Here is a 19,891-nt window from a genome sequence, read left to right as displayed (position 1 = left end):
CCAATGAATTAGATCTACTTCTGGGTACCTTTAAAATATGCTATCTGCATGGCATGAGGATAGGATGATCCGCACCATGACTCTGCAATAAGAGAGGCAAGATCCTCTTACTAATCTCTGATCCCTGTCATTACAATAGAGGCAAAAGGCACATGTCCTGTACGAATGCCAGGACATCAGTAGGCCCATAGAGAGGTTGCTGTTGTAATGCAATTTCAATACCTGTCTCAGCTGCAATGAATATCTCGTCTGGGTGAAATCTAACGGCATTTTGATTTGGCTTCAGTGCAGCCACAATGTCATCCACCAAATGTCTCATACAGTGTATGTTATGACTATATTTCAAGGAATAAAATGCTAATAGTTCATGATATAAAGCATTTCAGGTATGTCCAGACCAAGGTGACCTAACTTCAATGCTTTTGAGTATAATGTTATAGACAGTGACCTTATCATCATTAAAGAAATAAAGAACAGGAATATGAAGATAATGAGGGCTCGGTTTCTCTACAATAACTTTCCTTGCTTTCTTTTGCTGCAGGAGACACTTATTCATTTGTAACATTTGGTTCTTTCCTATTTTATTGTTTAACTAAACAGAAAAGTCCAGACCAAAGTCATCCTGCTGTGTTTCCATAGAGCTATTCAAGGCATGACAAAAATATGCCAGAGATCAATTTTACCAACACCTGCCAGCTGCCCAACAAGATCAGAAGTAAAATACATTCATGCCTAAAAACTCACAGAGAAGTTGAAAAGGATGATAATACTATCAATTCCCAAACACAAAATAAAGACTTCATTGAAAATGGCTACTGACTATCCTATATTAAATTTCTAGCAGTAATATTCTACATATATACAGGGAATTCTCCCTTTTGGGAACAGTACAATTTATGAATATATGTTTAAAGTAGTCTTAGTAATAAATAACATTTAACTGAGATTCAGGACTAAAAAAACATGCTAAAAGTATTCGGCAAAATCTGTCTGATTTATTGATTGGACTCCAGTTTCATATGTTTTTTCTCCTTCCTGAGGATGGATGTGATTAGTTTTTAAATAATATCCCAATAATCTTGTTAAACTGTCTTATACATCAGCAGCTGGTAATTTTCTAGAGTGTTGTCCCAGAATTAGGGCAACCAGATCACCAAAAGCACAAACAGAGGCAATTTGCATTTGACTTTCAAACATAACTGACAGGTGAAATCTATATAAAGGATGCTTCACAGATTTAATTGTCACTGAAGAGAAGTCTAGCTGATTTAGGCCTTACATTCACAATTAATTTGAGCCACAAGTTTCTGACTGGTGTTAAATTAGACCCTGGCTAATTTCACACTAGTCAAAAATCTGGTGTGAAATTAACCAGGGTCTAATTTAACATAAGATCTTGCACTGCAGGAGCAATTCATATGCTTCAGTGTAACTTGAAAGCGTTACAGTCTAGATCCTATTACCATTTCCTTTCTTTTTTTCTAAGGTCATCTTTTATGAAAGAGCACAGGACCTTGGAGCTCAAATACATTCCACTTCTATTTAACTAATCATTTTAATAATGCTCCTTAATGTAGCAGGCAACAGTAATATAATGAGAAAGAGGCATGTATTCTCCACTTAAAAGAAGGCATATTCGGAAGATAATTACAGTTCACAGTATATAAAACACAGTGTTCCTTAAATTTCTTACTCACTTGTTTCTGTGGCCGTAACAGTTATGTTGTGCCAAGAAGCTATCTCTCGGTCCAGAGGTCTAGTTGTAATTATTGTTCCATTGTGTTCATTGATGCTGAACAATCCCTTTAAATGCATGCCGTGGACAATAGAGTACCTGCACCAAAAAAAAAGTAAAGAGATTCCCCAATGCTGAAATGTTCCATCAGAGGCAAGGACATGGAAAGCTATTGTCAGTTGAGAAAACAGAGCTGTGCATATATACATATAAATGTGTGCTGCAACAACTCTGAAACCATGAAAGATGTACACTTATAAACATTTAAAATTCACTGCTGCCAAGATCAAAGCTCTTCTTTTTATAAAACTAAATATGTCTCAGATCTCTATTAATATGAACTGAATCTGAAATACATTATTCATTCTCACTTCTAAGTCAGGCTCACAGCAGGTGAATGACTTCGTTGAAAAGAAACAGCAAAATTGCCACTTGTGAAATGGATAACACTAACAGCTAAGTGGAGGTAAAATGGCAAATCTGTTCTATCGTTGCTGACATGCTCTGATGCCAAGGGAATGGGCATTATAAAGACAGACAACTATCTGTAATAAGGTGACACCTAGGCGGCGTAGAAAATCCTAATGCAGGAGATGATTTCAAATGAGTCCAGTGTTCCTGAGTCTTCACTGAAAAGGCTCAGGATGCCATGTCTGTATGTGGACATGCACATGCGCACATATATACATACATACCATTCACACTGTTAAAGTCTAAACACTGGTCACAGGCCAGAGATGGACTGAAAAAGACACCAAAGGTATTGGTTCAAATAGAAAGGATATTTAATAATATTTTTCATTATGTATATATAAAAAAAGACCTTATATTTCAGTTCCTAGTAGAGTCTATTTCGTGGAAATAGAACCTTTTTGAAGGTCTGAAAGGTTCTTACCACTCCAGTTTGGAATTCCCACATGCAACTATTCCCACTTTTATTGTACCTTTAATACTCCTTAATGAAGTCTATCTCCTGTTGGCATTTAGGAGTCCAGCTCAGATTATGTGCCAGTGGTTGGATGACTTTCTAACTTGTTACTTATAGTTATATTTTGTCTGTTTTGAAAATGACTAAGAGGACAAATCAAGGAACCAGCACAACACAGTGAAAGTTCTTATAATTTGAGCCGAAGATTTGACATTTACAAACCCCTATTTTAGGGATTTACAATTCAATTTCTTCTTCCTTTTTTTTATATGTTGGTATTCCTCATCCTCCACATACAAAGCTTGTTTAGGGTTTTCTGACATAGATGTTTTGTTTTGGTTTGGGTTTTTTTTGCTTTTTTTTTGGTGGTCTGATTCTTGATAGACAATTTTCAGAAAATCTCTGTTGCAAATTTTTAGTTATTTTTTATTATTGATGTAGTGAGGTTTTGATGCATGTCATTTTTTTTTACTTTGTTTGAAAACTGGGGTTTGCAAGGTAACACAGCAAGCTTTCTGTATTATAAGCAACTGCTGTCATTTATGATAGCAATGGTTTCAAAATTAGATTCGTATGCATGGAACTTAGTCCAATAAATATATCTTTATATTAGAAGTGGCATGATTTATTTTGAAGAAACTCAGTGATGCAATATATGCATCACTGGTCTGGGACTATGCAGACATATTCACTTTGTAGCAAGTTCGATCAAAATATTTCAAATTAAGAAGTCATAGATACGCATTATGTTTAAATGTTTCACAGGAGATTGTTCAGTCATCAAAATAAACCACAAGTCCTCTCCTTTTTTTTTTTTTTTTGGAGGGGGGGAGTACATGTATATTTTTATTTATTCTTATTGAATTTAACCTATGACTAGTTTACTAAATAACAGTAAATGAATGCAAAATCATAACAAATGGCCTTGCATTGACTAAACCTCTGAAGTCGTAATTATAGGTAGCAATACACATACATATATATACATTTCTACTATTAGAAATCTACACATCATAAATTATTTTGTGTCTCATCCATTTGTCCCTGTATCCTAGCTTGTCTAAATTGCACAGTACACAATGACATCAAGTAACTCAAGATGCTATTTTAACTATAAACCCCATGTTGAAGATTAATTACCTGTTTTCTCCCTTAAGGGACAGCAAAACTATTTTGCAAAATTAAAAGCCTGGGGGACTCCTTTTATATAATATTTCTGTGGGGCAATTGTAGTAATGTATAGGGAATTGGTAAATTTTTGGTCATGCTGAGCTGAGCAGATGCCAGTAGAGCTTTTCTGTGTCTCCCTCCCAGCAATGAGTCCTTCTCTCCAGATCTCCAGAAGTTATTGGCAACAGAGTAGCACACCTCCAGGCACTTACAGGTTTGGCTGTGCTACCCTAGCTCCGCTGCTATTCAGACCCTCTTCCAGGCCACTTTTTAAAATATCAGCCAATCTCAAAGTGATTACAAAGATGCACGAACAAAGCTAATTAATTTATATTTTGGGCTAGGGGTCAGGTGTTAACCTACTGTACTGGTTTTGTCTGGGATAGAGTTAATTTTCTTCACAGTATCTTAGATGAAGCTGTAGTTTGTATTTGTGATGAAAACAGTGTTGATAGCACAGAAATGTTTTAGTTATTGCTGAGCAGTGCTTTCTCTTCTCACACTGCCCTGCCAGTGGGTGCACAAGAAATTAGGAGGGGACACAGATGGGAAAGCTGACCTCAACTGACCGAAGAGTTTTCCCATAACATAGGATGTCATGCGCCGCAATAAAACTGGGAGGGGCTGCCATTGCTCAGGGACTGGCTGAGTATTGGCCAGCTGGTGGTGAGCAAATGTTTTAAGGGTTTTTTGCATCACTTGTGTTTCTTGGGGTTTTATTGTGGTGTTTTTACCTTTGCTGTTTTCTTTGTTTCTTCTTTTTTTTTTTCTTTCTTTATTTTTTTTTTTTTAGTTAGAAAACTCTCTTTATCCCAACCCATGAGTTTTCACAGTTTTACCTTTCTGATTCTCTCTCACATCCCAATGGGCGGGGGAGTGAGGGAGTGTCTGTGTGGTCCTTAGCAGCCTAGCAGGGTTAAACCGTGACACCTAGAAAAACCTAGGCTATCCCAGTGAAAGCATGATTAACTGTAAGATAAGCAACAGAAACAGTCTTTGGAAATCCCAACTGCATTTATATTTAAGGCCTGTTAAATTTTTAAGTTAGGTACCTGACTGGAGAGTCATCATCGTCTGGATCTCTAGCAGTTACAACGCCTACCAGTGAGCCACTCATAGCCCCTTCAGCAATCTCCATCACATAGTTCTCCAAGGTGAAAACTGGAGGTTCATCAGCATCTTCCACACTGATTTTGACAACAGTTTTGTCTTCAAATGGTCCTTCTTTCAGAAAACGGTAATCGATGTACCTGTTTACAACTTTTGCTCGAATACTGTATCTCCTCTTGCTCTCATAATCCACTCTCTATTAAGAAAGAAAGAAAGTGAGCTGTGGAATATTTCTTCACATTTGAATAAATACAATTCAATAAGTAGTGCGGGATTAAAGACAAAATAGTGCTACTCTTCTTTTGGGAATGTTTCAAAAGTAGTTACTTCTAAGATTTCTTTTTTAGGTTAAAACCACTTTAAAATTAAACTTTGCTTTCACATATAGTCTGGCTTTAATGTTACAGTTAAACAACACCACCGTAAAAGTCTCCCCATAGGATGTCAGCCCTAAGAAAAACAGCTTCTTCTGTTAGTACTTGTATTTCCAACATAGGTATAACCTTAGTGAACACTATTCTTTACTCTTACATAAACAGTGTGAATCAGTAAATCTGTGGGGGTTAGTTGAGTATGTCAACATTTAGTCTCTAAAGGAAATAAATTCCAGAAGGCAACAAAGAGTGTTTAATAAACACACAGTTACATTACTATTTTAGATAGTCATGATCTTCTGTAATTAAAAAAAGAAACACTGAGTTGTAGTAAATCCAAACAAACCCACAAGCGAAAAACCCTCCAAATTTATAGCATTCAGTTCTTCAGGCTCCTGGATTTCACTGTATTATCAAACTCTATCATCATTTCAGATGATGAACAGATGACCCAGATATCTTCCTACATGATTCCAAAATAAATCATACAGTATCAAAGCCTCTTAAATATCTTTAAATTTCTTAATTAATAAACTGTCATCTTTGTGAGTATATTTAGTGTCTTTTCAAAGCTATGTCATAATAAAACTCCACTATCTATCTACTACTGTAATACATTCTGGCTTCAGTTAAGTTTAACAGGAGGTGTTGGAGGTGAGGAAATATTGTGTACAATTTATTGATAAAGATTTTACAGTGATGCACAAAAGAGATAGAACATTTTCTCACAATGGGATGCACAGCTAAACATAACATTAAGATACGTTGACTGCCACTCTTGTATTCAGCAGTGGTAGGAATGAGTCAAAAAAAGTAAGTAAACAGAAAGAAAAGCATCTTTCTTTTTATCCCCCTAATATCCCAATCAAATCACAAAGCCTGAAGAAATAATAAAATAGTAGAATCCAAAGCAATAGGCCTTTTTAAACATCCAGCTTGCTTAAGGAGGTTCTTTCCAGTATTTAGAGATTTTTTAGGAGGTTTCTGAGATCTCACCTTTTTTAATAAGATAATTCCTTCTTGAGTCTCATTGTTAGTAATGATGTCAAAAACACCTGAGCTATCTTCTTCAATGGAATAGTTCATGGCTGCATTCTCCCCTATGTCACTGTCTTCTGCGAAGACTTTGCCTATAGTAGTGCCCACAGGAGCCTCTTCAGAGACGTTCATATGGTAGAGTCCTAAAGAAACAAATGCTGGCACAGTTTAGTGATCTGTCATGGTCGATAGCTGCTGTAGCTATGATGGCCTGAGGGTCTCAGAAAGTTGGGGAAAGCCCCCAGCTTTTATTAGAGCAATGGATTTAATCCAGCAATAGATAGATCTCGGGGGCAGGGGATGACAACCTTTCCACTCATGAGTCTTCCTCTTTCAGCCCCACTTTAACAGTAAATAAAGAGCTAAGGAGAACCAACAGGGTGACAAAAAACAGTGGAAGGCAGCACTTCCCAACTGCATTTCACTAGTTCTTGCTGACAGCGCAGCTGGCAGATCCCACATCTGTTACAAACTCCCTGGACAGAGAAGGTCACACCATTTGCCAGAACCTTTACAGTATCTGTCAGCAAACAATGAAGAGAGGAAAAAAAGAAATAAGGTGAGTGAAAATGGTACTAAATATTCCATTGCCCAGATTTTAGGCTTAGGTGGAGCAAACTATATGGAAAGCAGTTTAGTAAGTCATTTGTCTCCAAAGCCTAGCAATAAAACCAGTAGGCCTGAGGCCTTTTGTAATGATAGGTTTTCTTTTCCTTTTGGTTTTTGAGCTTTTGTGCGGGATTTGTTATTATTTTACTTTTATTTAAATCTGTACTCTGGAGTCAAAGTGCAGACCTGTTCTGAAAAGACCTACCAGTGAACATAACAGAGCTACAGTGGATCTAAATTTCCTCAAGACTTCAACTACTGTAAGTAGCCTATACTTACGCTGTTGAAATTTAGGTGGATTGTCATTGATGTCGGAGAGGTTGATGGTGACAGTAGCTGTTGCTGAAAATGCCCCTGCCTGCCCAACCATATCTTTGGCTTGGATGATGACCAAATACTGATCTTTTGTTTCTCTGTCCATTTGGGAAGCCATTCTGATGACCCCTAAAAATGAAAATCATAATATAATGACATATGATAGTCACATTTTTTCCCAATGTCTAACCATATGAGTATAAAATGCATCATTGGACACAGTTATGAGTTTACATTCTAGACCGTGCACAGCACAACTGTCCTAATACTGTGAATTAGTACTCATGGCAACATCTATGCTGTAAGACAGATCCATTCTTCGTACTTAGAGTTCTGGGGAGCAGAACACACCATATATGTCCTCTACCATATATAACCATCTTTCTTCCTCAGAAATCAGGATTTTGGAGGGATGACAGATATTGGTGGTTTCTCCACCATAGAGATAGGAACATCACATAATGACTCATAGAGCTGTTCCTAGGTCTGACTATGGGGTAGTCAGAATTCAACTCTTTTCTTTAGCAAGATAATTTGCTAAATAAATTGTTGATTCTCTAGAGATAAAGAATTTCAGCTTCCTATGAGAAATAAAAAGTTTATTTCTTTTAGATCTACAGACTATACGAAGATGTACAAGTGTAGGGTGGTGTCAGTTAATTTTTGTGTTGAAATGAAGAATGACATTTTTGCTTGCATCCATTTTATGTTAGTTTATGAATGTTTTCAAGTTACAAGATCATTTGTAGTACCTGTCTTTGGCTCCACAGAGAAATAAGGCTGTCCCTGAATGAGACTGTAAAGCAGACGGGCACTATTCCCATAAGAAGGATCATCACCATCTGTAGCTGTTACCTGTGTAACCGAAGTACCTCAAGGAAAAAATAAAATAGATTATGTTTATTTTCTTCTTGTACAAATTATCTCATAATTACAAAACATGAACTTTTTAAAAAAAATGTTTAACATAGCAGTTATATTAGCAAAGAGCCTGGAAAATTTACAGAGAAAATGGCACCTTCTAAAATTTATCATTAAAAAGTGAAAATATTTCCTGGGCAACTATTCTTGTTGCATTCATATTTTCAATTAAAATAAAAAAAAAATATGACTTTTCAGCACTATATTTATGTTGCTTAAAATACTACATATCACATGCCTTTTTCCCTAATTTCTGGTATGTGAATGGAGTACAGCAGATTGTTTCTCCTCCCCTTTTATGTTGTTCAAAGTATTTTATGGAAGTTTCCCATGGGAATAAGAAAACACAGCCGCTTTATCACCAGCAGGCCCAGTGGTGATACAGAAATTAATTGTTAGCAAGCAAAGCAGACAAGAAGTATAACAAGGCTCTGATGACATATTTTATCCTTGAGTCTTTAATGAGCCTGTCCCAGTACAAGAGTGACAGCAGATTCCCCGGTGCAAAACCACATCAGAATCAGTCTGGCTGAAAGTTAGTTATATCCTAGATACAAGATTGACAGCAATCTCATGGCACCATGAGTGCTGATTTTCCTTTAAAAGAAAATATTCACAGTAGCATCATTTTGCAAGGTAATAATTATTTTTGTCTTTATTCCTCACCTAGATTCTGCTTAAGAATACAAATATCACTTCTCATAAGGAACAGCGGGAAATCAAGCTACTTTCTAAAACTTTCTGGAATATGTTCACATGGTTGCACCTGCTTACCAATATAGCTGTATAGTTATGCTGGAGGAGAAAAGAAGAAGAAATGATGGAGTGCAAAGAGTTAGACCAGGAACACCTTTTTTATGACAAACTCAAAGTTGATATTTATCCCCAATTAAACAAATACATTAATTTTAGCAGTTCAATAGTTTTATTTTCAAAAAGAAATGAAGAAGGCTTTCTCATATAAGGATATGCTGAATAAAATATTTTGATAATTTAAATTTTTTTTTTTTTTTGCATTTTCTTTTTATTTGTTCATCAGCACTTCCAGTGATTCCATAATGCATGTTAACTTCTCTCAGAGTGGAAGCACACTAAAGTGTTATTAATTGCCTCCAACTTTTGGAGTTGTATGCCCTCCAAAACATACCTGCAATACCAAACTTCTGACATTCAGGTGTATATTAGGTGTGTGCATAGATGTATACATATATATACTGCTCCTTATTGCTCCAGAGAAATGTTAAAGATAAAATGACAGATTAATACTTAATCAGTCAACATATATGCTTCAGGAAGAACAATATTTTTAATAAGACTGAAGGGAAATATTCAGCTACACAACTGTTAATGTCATATCAGCTCCGGTCTGTGGAAACTATTCTAACTAATCCAGGAAATTCATCCTCTAAGACAATTCAGCACAACTAGAATCCAGTTGCTTTGAAACAAACAAACAAAAAAATAGAGAGTGCTAGTTAGGAAGGGATCAAAAACTATGAATAATGCAATAGGTACAGTCTATTATAAATGCCATTTTCTACTAAATAAACCCAAGTGTCCACAACTACGTTTAGAGATGGACTTGTTTACAGCACTGTATTTAATAAATCAGGGATAAAATACGACATATATAGGACTGCAAAGTTATCACTACAGCATTTGTGCATCTCATTCATTTAAAGGTATTTATTTTATGTGCAGTTTCTAACCATTAGAAAGAAATATTGAATTTAAACCAGCATTTGCTGCTTCTCTTAGCCCCAGCCTACTTTTCTGCTTGCCTGTTGGCTCTTCCAGAGTATAGCAGAAGGTAGAAGCATGGAATTTGCCCAGCTGGGCTCAGGGAGATGCAACCAGTGGATATAATGGAAAGGTGAGCAGGCAAGGGGCATGTGGTAAAGAGGGAGCTGACCTGGAGGGAAGAAATAACAGATCTCCTGCACTCTCAGGAGGAAGACTATTTCTAAATTGGGGTGGCAGGATACCATGTAAAAGAGGACTATGCTTTCTCACATTTTCTTTAGGACAAAGATTTCATAATCACTATATGAACCTCTACATTAAATATAGACTATGTAGTAAGCGGAAGAAAAATGTTATCCTGGGTTTAGAATGTTTTTTCAGTTTTTAATTTTTCACTGTCATGAAGCCTGTATTTCTTTATACATTTTACCCGAGGCAAAAAAAAAGCAAGCCATTTACTGAATGGAATCATGTTTACCTCGACATTTATATTTGAGTGACAGAAATTACAATGTTAATATTATGTACTCAAAAAAACTCAAAAAAGCCATTTTGTTTTAACTCCATGGTTGGGAGAAGAATAATTGATCAGATACAAATAGTATCTTTTTTAAAAATCGATGAAGACAGAACAACCCCCCCAAAAAAGCAAAAAAAACCCCAAAACAAATCCCACTTCATGACATTGCATCCATGACATGATATCATTGACAAACAAACTATGATAGAGTTTCACAACACTTATGTGAAAATGGGTATCATGGCAGAGAAAAATTAACTGAATATGTCTGTGGGCTTTCAAACATGCATTTTTGAATATGGGAGTCTGTGTGATGTTGATATAAAATTTAGCCCCGAATATGTTTTATGTACATAGTAATGTCTTAAGCTGGATAATAAACATGCTTACACATTTTTTGCTTTTTATTACTTTATTTAAGGCAAACTGTATTTTGCTAATTGCTGTATAAGATTTTTCTTTGTATTGCTGCAGCCTTGGTTTTACCCTTCTTGGGCAAAAAATAGTAGTGCCATTTATATGTTGCAGCCCACTAGGTAAACTATAGGGTCCTCACATGGCAAATAGTTATTCATTTTTCTAACTAGAGCTTGAAATCTATAAAAACGCTAAACACTGATATATTATTACATCTGACCCTTAACCATTCCATCAGATACACTGCATTTGTACAAGTTTAACAGCTATATGGAAATGTAGAATCCATATATGGATTCTTAATGTAAAATCGTACCAAATGCCTGAGGGAAAACCAGAGTCCTGTGTTCTCAGAAGAGAGTCCGTTTGCTGACATGCTTTTCATTTACTGTGACACTTGCATAATAAAATTTAGAACTTAAGATAAAAGAGAACTAAGAAAGAAGTAAAATTTGTTCTAATTTCTTGGCACATTAGTATATACATATACTGATATTTGTACCTAACTTTAGGCAAAATTACATGTCCCTATTTTGTTTTTCTGTGGTTCTCTGAGGCAAGCGGTCAGATGTGAATTATCCTCTCCTTGTTTTCTTAGTTCCAGACAAAATGTGCAATAACAGTGAACCGCTTTCTCAAGTATAGACTACGCTTCCTGAGCATGTTTTCTGTGAGGAAATTACTAGGAGATCCCAGGTCTAGCATCAGTGAGCTGAACTGCTGCTAGAGAGCTCTGAAACAGAGCAAAGGCCAAGTCTCTCTATTGCACTGTATCATTTAAACTAATTCTGGTCTACATCCCTTATTATCCAAGGGGATGTTCTATTTTACTGGGAGAAAAACACTGCTATAATGAACCATTACAGTATCAATGCTGCAAATTTTAGTTGGCTACTGTTTCTATCTACTGAGAGGTTAGAAATTTCCTTGTAAGGATTAACGCTTTAGGATGCACACTGAAACAGGTTTCACCTCAGAATTGCAGTCCCTACCCTTTGACAAGCAGGGTAAGTGAGCCTAGAGAAGTCCTCATGGTGGACTTCAATCACCAAGTCTCACCTGTTTCACGTGTTCGGGCTGACTACTAATTAATGTATATACTATTATACATCACTCCATTTACCATTTATAAACCAGGCATACACATTAGTATGCCAGTAGTGTAGTAGTGTCTACATGGAAGAAGTAGGTGAAAGAATTATCTCTGAAATAGCTACAGTATTAGTGCTAGAGAAGTCAAACACAGAAGAAGCACTGTAGAAAATATTTCAATATTCAGATTAATGTATTTCTACTCTTTACCAGATATTTTTTTTAAATAATCTTACAGGAATATCACAAAATAAATTAAGTTTTTTACAGTTTAATTAATCTTATGGTGAAGTGATATGGTATTTTAGGAATTTAAATATATAATAGATGGCACAGGAGATTGGATAAAGACTGCTGAGCTTTTCATTTTTACGGTGTCAGTTTATAGCCAACTCAAGCCAATATAGATTGAAACTTTTAATCTGTCAATTGTTTGTTGATGGTTTCAGGTGAGAAACAGAGGTATACAGGAAAAGATTACTACTGTTGGTTTTGTCGGTAAGTACCACCCTAACTTTTTTCTTTTTTTTTTTCTTTCCCCATATCATCTCCATTAAGACAGGAGCTTATCAGTGAGATAAAACAGAAAGAATTCATAAGTTAATTCTTGATATACTTCTGTGAATGGTTACAGGTCTCTATGAGCATAAATCAAGACAGATTAAATTATCAGCTATTTTAAAGCCACTTTTTTAAGATAGCAAGTGCCTTATAAACAATGCTTTACCATGCAGGGTGGGGGGGGGGGGGGGGGGGAGAAAATGGCATTGTCAAAGTCCTAAATTTGTGTAACCACAGATAATTCTAGACAATGAACTATGCCCATTACCATTATTACTGTGAGCACACAAAAAAAAAACCCAAATGCAGACATCGTTGACAAGACACCTGTCTTCTTATCTCCAAACCTGAGTGAATTAGCAAGATGCAAAGGCTAGAGATACCCTCTGAACAAGCAACAAGTTGTGTTAGAAAAAGTTGTTTGACCAAGAGCTCAGATGCAGAAGTCTTGAGACAAATAAGCCTGTCTGTATGGAAGAAAGTGGCAGTGAAGGAACAATCATACACCCAAAAGTGATTTCCGTAGTAGAAGGTGGTATAAGCAGGGTGACTGGGAAATTAGTTGATTAAACATAAGTCGTTTGTAGCTATTGCTCGTAATGATGGTGCACTATTGCTTCCTGGCAGAAATTAGGATACTAACCCCACTTTTGATTAGACCCCAGGCATGAATATCCTTTTCCTGCAACTGCTATGCAGGCTTGCAGAAGATGATAAAGTTTACAGCTCCCTGTGAAAGATTCACTGAATCTGCTCTAAAAATCGAATGGGTAATGCTGAATGAAACATAGTTTTTATTACCTTTTATGATCACTGATACTATTAAGTTAATGACCTCATTAATTCATACAGTTTTAAGTAGCACAATATTTGAATTTCCTTTCAATATTATTTGCAATAGAAAAAACAAGACAGATACAGTTAGGAATTTAAAAGATTACTGGGATCCTTTCTGTAAAACTTAGAGAATGTAATATTCTCTTTATTTTGAAGATATTTGTTTGGATATAGCAGTATTCATAACATGCTTGTTTATGTCATCTGCATTCATACTTTGGGTTTTCTTAAGGATTTAAATTTATACGTAGACATACTACATATGCATATGTGTATGTACACATACACCTATATTTGCCAGATGTTAACTTTGTTTCATATTTGTTGTATTAAGTTTCCAGATACATGACAGATCCTATTGCATATCTGTTTGACCGTGTAGACATGGGAAAGAAGAGGTACAGGGGTTAAGTTTTTCCTCTTGACAGGAAAATTACCATTCATGTGCTTAGGAAATCGGATGTCAATCCTTCACTGCACACCATCTAATCCAAAAAAAGAGAAGCTGACTGATAGGAAAGAGGTTTCTCAGTGTAGGCATCATACATGATGTGAGGATATTCACTACATCAGCCCCAGATCAGCTTCTTACCATTCCTGTTCTGGACTCACTACTAATAGGAAGGAAACTATCCTTATGGGGAAAATCATGAGTGCCTGTGATGTGAATGTGATTCTTTTCCAGTTACAGTACAACATGAATTATACCACATAGAGAATAATAAAGACATATTATTTAATTATTAAACAGAATCAGAGTAGACTGAAGGATGCCTTTGAGTACTTTTCAGTTTAACCAAGCTTATATTTATGTTCTTAAAAGAGTTAACTGAGGTCAGAGGACTTTGACGTTTACGTGCATGCTACTTTTCTTTCAGGTTGGTAGAAGCCTGAAGAGCTGACAGGTTGTAACAACAATCATACATGGGGAAATTTTCTAGAGACTAGGGTGCTGTAGTGATCGAAAAAGTAGTAAAATCTGTCAGCCCTAAATCTTGTTTGCAGTGTCAACTGGCTATAGTACTCTGCCTATTTCAAATGGTAATGTTACATTTTTAAACAACTACCAATTTCAAGTCTGAATCACTGATGGGAAAGACAACTCTACAGTCCATCCAAGCATGTATTCAGATTCTGTAAAATGTACGTGTAGGTACCCAAATATTTAAAGGCAAGGATGTTAAGTAGAGGTACGCACGACCTTCAGTTTAAGCACATAGCTTTGCAAATTTCCAAGCTTGTAAAATAGTTTGCTTCCTTCTCACTGAAAGGCAGTCTATAAAATATGCTATTAAGATTTTATATCAACATAGATATCTACAAAATAATCAGGAAATAAAGAGTTTGGTTCACAGCATGTCGTACCTTCAGGTGACATCTCTGGAACAGTGGCCACATAAGGTCCATCCAAGAATTGTGGTTCATGATCATTGATATCTCGAACCTTGATAATAAATTCTGATTCAGGTTCAACAGGAAGCTGAGTGCTCCTGCTTATTGCTTGTGCTCTTAGAGTGTAGAAGGATTTCTTTTCTCGATCCAGCTTTTGTGTCACGTAAATTTTGCCATTATTTTCATCAATGATAAAAGTGCTTCCAGCTCCCTCCCCAGTCAAAATGTATTTTAGGTTGCCATCCTGTTTGTCTAAATCTGATTTCAGCTGCAAGTATAAAACAGAAAATAAGCCACATTTTGGGAGGAATAAAGTTTTGGAATATTCATTTTAGGCTTTGTTTTCATTTTACAGTGAACCCTGTCACTAGTGAGCCTTCTTGGATACTAATATTTAAAAGAGGGTACTGTCATATTTTCAGGCAGTCATAGCTCAATTTTAAAATATTGATATAACAGACATATACATGCATGGTAAACCTCAGAAAAAAGTTGCTTCAGCCACTTTGAAGTACAGAGAATGAATATAAGTACCTACTTTAGATCATTGCTTTATCAGCACCCATAAACTTCTGCTGAAAACAATGTAAAGGTCATTAAACATAATCTAAATTTATTATTATGAATGAAAAGTGTACTTTGCAAGTTTTTTTGGTTTTTTTTTTTTTTTTTTACTCAGCAATACTAAAAGTCAGTACCAGAGACAGTGGTGTTCTACTTCCGTTGAAATATTAAAGAGATTGAAAGCCATTCTGTGTTATAAGCCTATATTATTTGTTCTAAAATAAATTGAAAGACATTTTCCATTTCCTTCCAGGATGATCTGCATGCTTTGTTGTCTTGCTAAGATGAACTTTATGGTGATGATTCCTCTCATGAATCCGAGGTCTGGAGACCATTGCAGTCCAACTGCATTTATTCATGCCAATGGAATATTTATGTTAATGTTAACAATATGTAACAGTACTTTTTTTAATAGCAATAAATTAAGTCCTTAACATGTCAAGCACCCACAGGTGGATTTTATGGGAACAGCAATTTCTATTGTATCATTAAGTCTCTAATTTTTTTCTTTGTTTATTTTGGGTTCATAACAAAAGATGTCAAATTCTCAAAGAGCTTGGATAATCATTGAAAAATCCAGTATAAAAAAATAATAGTTTTATTTAACCTGCTTCTACTATAAAGCAGCAGGCTTTAAATGCAAATAATTTGTCTCCCCATTGACTTCAATAATCTCACTGTTTTGCTTCATGCATATTGATCCTATATCTCGATGTAGGATATGAGTCCACAGAGTGGGAAAGAACTAACTATGAGGTGTAAATGGCACACTGCCCTATACTCAACATATTTTGTAATAACTTCTGAAGTTGCAAAAATCATTTTAGCTTTTCTTTGGAACAATGCCCATGCCTTTGTAAGATTTTCATAATGCATATTTGTCTGCATGCGTCAAATGGATAGTTTATTCAGAGTGTGACTGGGACACTGCTCTGACATGAGAAACAGTTTTGAGTTCCTGTTCTGAGTTCTATCAGAATACTTAAACCCTAAAATATACAGAGTTAACTCCCCTTGCCAGTAGAAGAGAGAGAATTTTCAAGGCTAGGGAGTTCAGAGCCATTTAAAATACGAATAACTGAAAGTCAAATGTTTTCAACTTGAGTGGTTGTGTGCAAAACATGGGGCAAGTTCATCCCTTTATGAGTGGTCTGGTCGATCTCACCTTAACACCATCCAAATTTGGCATCTGGCTAAGGGGCACCACAGATTCTTTTTGATCCATAAATTATAGTTTCCTTGTCATGAACCCAAGGCCTTGTGAAAGGTGATGAATATCTAGATCTTTAACCTCAGATGAGGTTCAGATGTGGTCACAGAGTGCATCAAATCCTTAGATACCAGAAGCATGCCTTGAACTGGCTGTTTAGACATAACTGGTGTCAAAACACTTCACTCAGAATCATTTATCCCTAAAATATTTTCATGAACTTGACCGTGTTAAATGAGAGGTCTCTTATAGAGGGCATTTACTGAGAAAGCATACCAAAGGTTCTCAGCTTACCTGTTTTATTAAGCTAGACACAAAAGGATAACCTGTTCTAAATGAGAACTGGGACAAAGAATTTATGTACTTGCCTTCATATATCAGCCATTGCAGTGCTGATAGACACATCTCTTTTTCTTACACATGATAATGGAAAAGGATTCATGAGTCTATGTTAAATAAAATTTGAAGATTGAGCTCTGAATCTGACTGAGAAAAGAAGTTGATATGGAATAGTGACTTAAAAACAAAGACTTTCTACCTCTGTATTTTCATTGATGCAGCTTTCTTCAGGGCCTTGTTTACTAAAAATTTGTGTGTTGATCATAGACTGTCACTTCATTTACTGAAATCAGAGCATATTCTACTCAATAAAAAGACACAAGTAGATATGTCTGATTGACAATGTTTAAACTGCAATAAATTAACCATAACCTTCAATAAAAATTCCCCATAATTTACGAGTGAGAAATAGAAAGGCAAGATTATGAAATTTTTCTGAAGCTCTATGAAAATACATGACATTTATGAAATTTCTTTTACAGGAAACTGTTTTCCAGCTATGGGAAAAGTAATAATAACTAAAAAATGAGTATGTCTACATTTGTTCTTTCAGAAGTGAGACATCACACTTCTATAGTAGTTACTTCGAAGGGGCTGTGAAAAAGTAATTAATTAATTTTGAGCACTTCACCCTTTGGGCCCAATTAAATTTTAGTGCCACTTAATTAGCAGTTGAACTTATTTTGGTTCATTCATCTAGAAAGTGCCTTAAAGAAAAGAAAACTAGATCTCAAGATTACAATTACTTCTAGCATACAAAAATAAATAATAATAATAAATAATAATAATAAACCATAATACTAATAATAAGCAGAGAGAGAAGAAATGGGCAGATAAAGTCTCATTAAGACAATTATCTTAAAGCACATTTTTAAAGGACGGCAAAAAAAAATTGCTCGTTGTGCTAAACCTACGTTAATCTAATGAACCATGCAGATTCCTGTAGTTTCTCAGTGGTAAAAGGATTTAGTATTAATCTGCTTCATTAAAAATTAATGAGGGGTAAATCAGCTGCTACTTAGTGTAATAGAAAATCATGCTAAATACTGTTTGTAAACTACACTGCACTCAGTATGGCTGCTTTGATGCAGTGCCAAAAATAGCACAAGCAAATTGCCAGATGTTGATAAATGAGTCCCTAACTTTCATTCAGAAGACAGGAAGAAACTTTTCAGCTTGATACCTTATTTTGCTGTGTATGGAACTAGTTTTAGTAACAGAAAGAATGTGGAGTTTCCTTGACAGCCAGCTTCAGTGAAGGAAGGTCCTTGGTGCTGCCATGACCTCCAGCTCTTGGAGTTCTCTGACCCTAAGTCAGGTCACAGGAAAGGACAGATGTTGCGCTGCCTTATTGCAGCTCCCCGAGCTCCTCTTTCTACATTTCATGATATTTCCAGCTCACTGGTGATGCTTGGTCTTCCCAGTCAAGGTAGTAAGCTTCTAATCAGCACATTAAATCAAACCTTGTATGGTCCTTTAGTCATTACTTATCATACCTGTCCAACATACACAGGCACCATTGAAGTCTGCTCCTCAGTTGCAAAAAGTGGCTCCCATACCCAGCTGCGTTTCACTCTTCGGACTGCTGTGAAAGACTGATCTGTGCTTTGAGCGCTGTGGTTCTGTGTGCTCAGAGAGCAAGGCCAAAGTTGAACCAGCATCAGCACGAGAGATAGCAATGTGGAGAAATTCATGCTGAACCCTTCTTTCAATCAGTTTTCATCTGTGGAAGAGAAGAAAAAAAACCACCAAACAACTGTGACAAAGCATCACTTTTGTCTTTCCACTTTTACATATGGATTCTGTGCTAATATAAGAGCTGATTTGCAGTGTTAAAACCCCCTCCCCTCCCTAAAAGTAAAGACCTGAAACAAAGTCTGTTTCTGATTAAAATAGAGATTCTCTTAGAGACTCTGGCATGAAAGTCAAGTGTTCAACTTTTCTTTACGAATATCCTACACAGGGACTTTCTATGCAAAAAAGGCAAATCATCCTTCAATTAATTCGTCTTCCAAATTAAGCTGGGTAATTGTATTGTGTAGCCTAGGAATAATTTGATTGGAATAATTGTATGTTTCTGCTTAGACAGAGCTCATTTTGAGATGCAGTCACAGAACTGCCTGAAGGGTGAACATCTAGCCTTGGTGCCCCTGAGGATTGATAGCTGAAATAGAATAGTGCAGATATTTTTTTAACTTCTTCTTTCCCTCTTCCCCAATTCTTTTAACCTCTTCTTTCCCTCTTTCCCAACTCAGCAAAATGCCTGCAAAAATGCCGAAGGTAGTAGGGTACCATGAAAAAGCAGAAAAAAATGTGCATCTTTCTCCTTCCTGCACAATAGAAATTGTCTTAACTGATTTTACCACTTCTAACATTCTTGTCTTCAATTAAATAGACAAAGAGCAAATGCATCTTGAAAGCTGTAGGTTTCTTCAGCTTGTTTTATTGGCACAAAGTATTCATTCAGAAAATGCAAAAAAAGTTTGCAAAAACTATATGCTATTATTGCCATTCAGTGATTTTTAGTACAATAAATGAAACTGAATTTTAAATAAAGTGCAATGCTCAGTTAAGAATGGCCATCTTCTACGATGCAAAAGGGAAAATTTTGAAAATCCTTACCACACACATTTCAAGTTTTAAAACCTTACTTGGCGATAGCATTAGCCATTCTTTTTCAAGGCGTTAGCCTTGAAGAATAACATTTCCTTTGCAGGAGCAGTCTGGTTTATGAATTTACCACATGCCAGTCAGTTTGCACAGTACACTGGAAAAAATATTTGGCTGCATTTACTGTAGTCCTGAAAAATACATGAGCCTTTTACTTGCCCAGGATAAAATATTAATCTATGTATTTTAAGATCACAATTTAAATAATAATGTTATAAATAGCCATCCTTATGCAAAGGGAAATGCCTTAATTGCTTAAAATAACAGACAGGTCATATACACAACTATTTCTTTCCTTACAGCAATTTTACATGATGCTGAACATTATTCTGTTAAAATGTAATCT

General features: G+C 35.8%; 1 protein-coding gene across 13 annotated transcripts in view; it reads right to left on the bottom strand.

The window, feature by feature from the left end:
* CDH19 (cadherin 19) overlaps window positions 1-19,891 on the bottom strand; it is a 117,396-nt gene that overhangs the window by 22,194 nt on the left and 75,311 nt on the right. For 12 of the 13 annotated variants that reach the window (XM_063326448.1, XM_063326457.1, XM_063326450.1 and 9 more), the window contains 7 exons: window positions 18,372-18,598; window positions 14,736-15,030; window positions 8,032-8,151; window positions 7,244-7,408; window positions 6,314-6,498; window positions 4,886-5,139; window positions 1,698-1,834 (listed from right to left, as the gene is read on the bottom strand). In XM_063326448.1, the coding sequence (XP_063182518.1) occupies window positions 1,698-1,834; window positions 4,886-5,139; window positions 6,314-6,498; window positions 7,244-7,408; window positions 8,032-8,151; window positions 14,736-15,030; window positions 18,372-18,569 (1,354 nt within the window). In that variant the 5' untranslated portion in view covers window positions 18,570-18,598. Of the gene's footprint in view, window positions 1-1,697; window positions 1,835-4,885; window positions 5,140-6,313; window positions 6,499-7,243; window positions 7,409-8,031; window positions 8,152-14,735; window positions 15,031-18,371; window positions 18,599-19,891 lie in introns of those variants that run through there. The other variant, XM_063326460.1, reaches the window with a different exon arrangement.

The sequence above is a fragment of the Chroicocephalus ridibundus genome, chromosome 2, assembly GCF_963924245.1.
Source record: "Chroicocephalus ridibundus chromosome 2, bChrRid1.1, whole genome shotgun sequence".
In the NCBI taxonomy this organism is placed as follows: Eukaryota; Metazoa; Chordata; class Aves; order Charadriiformes; family Laridae; genus Chroicocephalus; species Chroicocephalus ridibundus.
The sequence above is the reverse complement of the archived record's forward strand: the minus strand, read 5'-3'. Positions and strand labels throughout refer to the sequence as shown.